A 6,000-nucleotide genomic window follows, 5' to 3' on the forward strand; every position below is an offset into this window, starting at 1 on the left:
CCATTGCGCCACCAGGGAAGTCCCTGGCTGTCTTAATAGCTGGGTTGAAGAGATATAATGGATCAAATTATATTTTGGTCTAGGTAAACTATATTACTTAATTGTCTATCACAATTAAAAATAGCACATCACAGTGCCCTTGGAGTGGTTCCAATTGATTTGGAAGCAGTATTTTGAGATGCAAAGAAACTGATGAAGCATTTTAACTTGCATTTCTATTTGAAGAGCTAATTTACAAAGAAGTAATGGATTGGGAAGAAAGAAGCAAGAATGGTGTTGTGAAAGATCAACCTTCAGGTTAGTGATTGCTTTAATAGTTTGACTGCATAATATTTTTCTTTCTCTATTCATTTTTTATAAGTGGCAACAGTGTGTTAAGTGCCAGCTTGACCAGCATTGGATTTGAAAACTCCTTATGTGAAATAGTCTTCTCCTTTTCGGTTTGTCCTGGTGGTGGCAGCTAACATTTTACTGTTGTGCCAGGCAGCGAACCAACTATATTATAAACATTCTTGTTTCATCCTTGTAACAGCTGCTGTCAGTTTTGTTAATAGATAAGGAAATTGAATTTAAAGCCTTTTCAATGTGCATGACCCTCGTTGTACTGCCCCTAACCAGTTAAAAATGAAAATTAATGTGAATCTAGATAAAATGGAATTGGGTTTTCTTTTGAGAAAATTGTTCATATAATTCTCTCATCTTTCTACATGTTTTACTTAGTGGTAGAAGTCTGACAATTAGGTAATTGTATGAGTATTAAAGACATAGTATATATGGTGTCCTGTAGGGTTCTACTTAAACAAAACTCTTTAGTTATATTTATTTTCTCACTCCACTCCCACTGGAAAGTGCATGCACACACACACACGTAAGTACATGTTGGACTGCTTCTTATTCTTGAATTTTATATTCAGCATGACAAATGTGTCAAGTGTCTAGAGATTATATAACTTCAATACGAATTTAGGTGCTCGTTGTTAACTCAGCACAAATTTAAGACTTACCTCTGGGAACCTGGATGTTTTGTTTTTGTTCAAACCAGACTAAAATATAGATAGTAGGAAATAGGATAGTTTCATTTGCCTTAACATGTCAGCTTTGGGGATTTAGAAAGCAAAAATAAAATGAATAAGAGTCCACTAATTTTTTTTCCTTTTTTAATTTGCATATAATCCTTCTTTTAGAAGGTATTTTTATTGCAAAACAATTTTTCAAAGGTTGATGCTTTTTTCCTTGGACTAAGTGTTTATGATTATAATTGAAATGTCTGATGACACTTGAATCCTACTTGGGCTTAAGCCTTTTGTGATACTGATAGTTTTAGGATAAATTCAACAATTTTCTTTTAATATCTTTTTAAAACCAGCAGGTATTTTTAAAGAAGTTAATAACATGATTATACATGAGTACATGTATGATGTTTAGCCACTGGGAAGAAAGAGAATATTGCAGGGAAAGACGGAGGAATAATTGGGATTTTGAGCCTAAAGAAAGACTCCAGGAAAAGTTCAAAATATATAGTCAAGTAACTTCTTGTTTATACTAATAGTATAGGAAACTACAAAAGGACAGAGCTGAGAAATGACCTGAAGTCTCGTTGCCTGGATTTGCAGCAATGTCGTGCCTCAGATTTTATTATATTTGGTTTTCTTAGCACAGATGCAGCAGTAAGTAGCAACGCCACTCCTTCTCAGTCGTCGTCTATCAATGACATTTCATCCATGTCCACTGAGCAGACGCTGGCCTCAGACACAGACAGCAGTCTGGATGCCTCAACAGGACCCCTTGAAGGTTGTCGATGATAAGTTAGAAATAGCAAGCTTGTCATCAGTGAAGGAACTCTCGCTTCCATGGGCCTGAAATACTTGGGAGTTGATGGAACCAAATAGAAAAACTCCATGTTCTGCATGTAAGAAACACGATGCCTTGCCCCTACTCAGTCGTACTAGGCTTGCCTTGCTTAGATTATAAAATGAAGCAGATTATGTCTAAAGAAAAAAAGTGCAAACCACACTTTTAGAGATTTTGTTCAAGGTCATTTCAGGTGAGCAATTAGAATAGATGAATTTTTTCTTAAGTTGTACAGTAATAGTGACAGTTTCTCATCCTCAGTAACCGTTGGGACTTATATGCATGTGACCACAAATGCTTGCTCAGACTTGCCCTCTAGCACTTTGGAAATCAGTATTTATAAAGCCAAATAATCTTCAAGGTAGTGCTGCTTCTAGAATTGTCTCTTAATCCTCTTAAGTAATTTGGTGTCTGTCCAGAAAAATAGATTTATGTGTATTAATTGGCCACCATCATATTATCATATATTACCTTCTTTTAGGGTATGAGTTATTTTCTTTCGTATTTCAGAAGGAATATAATTAAATCTATAAATTTAAAATGTAACTTTTCTTAAATTTGTCATGTTTGGGGCTGAGAATTACCACTGCTAAGACCAGGACACTTTGTTTTCTCTAAATTGTCTTAGTCTGGGTGACTGTACATTCAGCTTTACTGCATGATAAAATTTTAAGTTTTGTTTTGTGCTGCTTAAAACATATATACCTTTAAAATCCTATCTTCCCTATCTCTTTTTTCTTGGTCTTCTGGACTTATTAATTTAAAATGCTACCTAGAACTTCACCTTCTTTATTAGCCACCTAATACCTATGTCAATAATATGATGGCAAATAGATTCTTGAACCCATCACCTGCTGTTAGAGTAGAATTTTATGAAGTGATCACTGAAGATGATTGCAGTCACTTACTAAGTGCTTGCTTTGCTTGAGCCTGGACTGGGTCCTTTCTTACCTTCTGTCACTCAAGGTGAGATACGTGATTTCACAAGGCAGAGTTTCCCTCTTCCAACACAGCATTCTTACTCGACTTTCTTCTCTGAAAGAAACCACATAAATCCCCCTTTGGTCTGTTTTAGGAAGCAGACTGATTCAGAATGCCTGTTTATGGTTTGTTTTCCACTTTGTGGAGGCATTTCCTTTTCCTAAGGGAAATCCATGAATGTTCTGGAAAAACTTCTGAGGGATATGGAGGAAATACCCTAAAGGGTAATAATTAACTATTGAACATTTTCTGATTTTTAAACTGCTCACCTGAAATTGATACTTTCAGACTGATATGGAAATCATTCAAAGTTCAGTAAAATACTGGGTATTGAAGTGTCATTGCAGAAATGGAGTTACGATGGTCACATACGGCTACCTGTGCTCATAATGCTTTTCCCTTGAGCTTATTCTGTTACAAATTCATATCTTGTGTTTAATTATTTTGGAAGCTATTGAATCAACATTGTTCACATTCTATAGAATGTGCTCTGAGGAGGAACTTTGATAAGAAAGTTTATTATAAATATTATCTAAAATATATGATTATCTCTACACCAGTTGTATCTTATTGGTCTTATCACTGGAAACTGGAACCCTTGATGAACAAAATTAATATTGAAGTAATAAATAGTTTTATATTGTGAGGTTTAGACACATTCAACTATAAGATGGAAATACTAACTTGAATTGAGGCAGAAACACCTATTACATGGCTTAGGATTATTTTGGTTTTGGAGGCCTGATGGTATTGTGAAGCAAGTTATCACTATACATATATAAACATCTTAAAATGGCCTCCTCTCTAATACACATTCTTTAAAAAGACTTTACTAAATCTATCTTTAAAGAGAAAAACAAAGGTGAGAGTTTTAAAAATACATTATCTGTCCTAGGCTTATGTATATGGAGCACAGGGATGCTGAGGGCGCATCAAGGTTTCGCTGGGTGATTGTACATTCAGCCAGGCGTCATTTGTAAGTGGAGCTAGGTGCCGCACAGATTGGCTTTCTGCTCACTCATTCCTCTGTGTGTTCACGGATGGAGTCCGTGATGGTGTGGACGGGTTTCCTGCCAAGACCACCTTCCATCAGAGATCAGTGAGTGCACCTAGGACAGGCCACAGGGCTGCAGACAGCCGAGCTCCATAGAAATACCTCACCCCACTTCAGGGTCCTCCCTCCTGAGCCGAGATGTGCCAGGGCCCTGGTGCAGTGCAGATGGTTTCAAACTGCTCTCCATAGATAAATGCTGATGTTGGATAAAGAACTGAAAAATTATGCTCAATTTTTCATCTTTTCTATTTTATTTTTGTAATTTATATTGTACACAACCCTGAAGTAACTATTTTGGACACATATTTTTATAAACCAGGTAATTTATTATTAGCCTGGAATTTGGACTAGGTTCGTTTTGTTTGTTGACTTAGTTTTTTGTTAAAAAGGAAGTGACTGCCTCCCCTATGTCAGGTCTTGATTTCAAGTACAGGTTCCAGAGAGCAGACAGAGTCTGTCAGAGTAGGAGAGCATTCTCGAAACACATCCTGCTCAGTGTTGATCAGCTGTGGAAACAGGAGATGGAAACAGGGCTCTGTGTTTATCTCTGCACCCTGAAACTCAGAGCCGCAGTGCTGAAAGGAGAAAACCCTTGGCAGGGCCCCTTACTGACACCCAGAGTCCATAGTTGAAACACTGAATGGGATACTGGTTTAATCCAGATTTGATGCTGTGTAAGTCATGGTAATGATGTATGATGAATTTGTCTGGTTGATTTCTAATGTAACTCCTCTGGTGTTTCACACTGGTAGTAAACACAGGTGTGACCTTTCAGATTGCATATCTCAAAAGTAACATTGCCTAATGTTTTATAATAAAATATATTATGTGTGTTTTGATTGGTGAAAATAATACAAATACATTTTAAAAGAGAAGTGTATAGCATGTCCAATTTTTGTGGTGTGTTTTTAAGTGACAGTTGACTGTGTATTTCTACATCACCATCTCTGATTACAGATTTAACATGAACACAGGTAGATATTGGAGTGTCATCATTTCAATCAATATTAGCAAATGTTTTTAAATTGAAAAGCAAAACATTTCTGTTAGATCTCTTACTGAAAATATTCTGCAGATTCCTGAATCTGAGTTTTCAAAAACATGCAGTGCAAAATCGAGTATTCGGAGTAATTGTTTTCTCACAAGGTGTGGCCAGAAGAATCCACCAATCCGTCAGTCTTTCCTTGTATTACTTCAAATCGTTAATGGTGCTTGTGTGCTTGTGGGTTTTGTTTTTTTTTACATCTTTATTGGAGTATAATTGCTTTACAGTGGTGTGTTAGTTTCTGCTTTATAACAAAGTGAATCAGTTATACATATACATATGTTCCCATATCTGTTCCCTCTTGCATCTCCCTCCCTCCCACCCTATCCCACCCCTCTAGGTGGTCACAAAGCACCAAGCTGATCTCCCTGTGCCATGCGGCTGCTTCCCACTAGCTATCTACATTACGTTTGGTAGTGTATATATGTCCATGCCACTCTCTTGCTTTGTCACAGCTTACCCTTACCCCTCCCCATATCCTCAAGTCCATTCTCTAGTAGGTCTGTGTCTTTATTCCCATCTTACCCCTAGGTTCTTCATGACAATTTTTTTTCTTAAATTCCATATATATGTGTTAGCATACGGTATTTGTCTTTCTCCTTCTGACTTACTTCACTCTGTATGACAGACTCTAGGTCCATCCACCTCATTACAAATAGCTCAATTTCGTTTCTTTTTATGGCTGAGTAATATTCCATTGTATATATGTGCCACATCTTCTTTATCCATTCATCCAATGATGGACACTTAGGTTGTTTCCATCTCCGGGCTATTGTAAATAGAGCTGCAGTGAACATTTTGGTACATGACTCTTTTTGAATTATGGTTTTCTCAGGGTATATGCCCAGTAGTGGGATTGCTGGGTCATATGGTAGTTCTATTTATAGTTTTTTTAAGGAACCTTCATACTGTTCTCCATAGTGGCTGTACCAATTCACATTCCCACCAGCAGTGCAAGAGTGTTCCCTTTTCTCCACACCCTCTCCAGCATTGTGCTTGTGGTTTTGTGCATGGATGAGCCTCTTTCATTTTGCTTCTGGTTTTGAGGCACTTTAGGATGTTTACTACT

General features: G+C 37.0%; 1 protein-coding gene across 6 annotated transcripts in view; it reads left to right on the plus strand.

Moving 5' to 3' along the window:
- The window catches only part of MAPK9 (mitogen-activated protein kinase 9), a 59,261-nt gene extending 54,495 nt beyond the window's left edge, over window positions 1-4,766 (plus strand). For 5 of the 6 annotated variants that reach the window (XM_027096343.1, XM_027096341.1, XM_027096342.1 and 2 more), the window contains 2 exons: window positions 226-297; window positions 1,660-4,766. In XM_027096343.1, the coding sequence (XP_026952144.1) occupies window positions 226-297; window positions 1,660-1,802 (215 nt within the window). In that variant the 3' untranslated portion in view covers window positions 1,803-4,766. Of the gene's footprint in view, window positions 1-225; window positions 298-1,654 lie in introns of all 6 variants that reach the window. The other variant, XM_027096344.1, reaches the window with a different exon arrangement.
- The last annotated feature ends 1,234 nt before the right edge of the window (window positions 4,767-6,000 follow it).

The sequence above is a fragment of the Aethalodelphis obliquidens genome, unplaced genomic scaffold (genome assembly GCF_003676395.1).
Source record: "Aethalodelphis obliquidens isolate GAN/ISIS:26980383/991018 unplaced genomic scaffold, ASM367639v1 scaffold102, whole genome shotgun sequence".
NCBI lineage: Eukaryota > Metazoa > Chordata > Mammalia > Artiodactyla > Delphinidae > Aethalodelphis > Aethalodelphis obliquidens.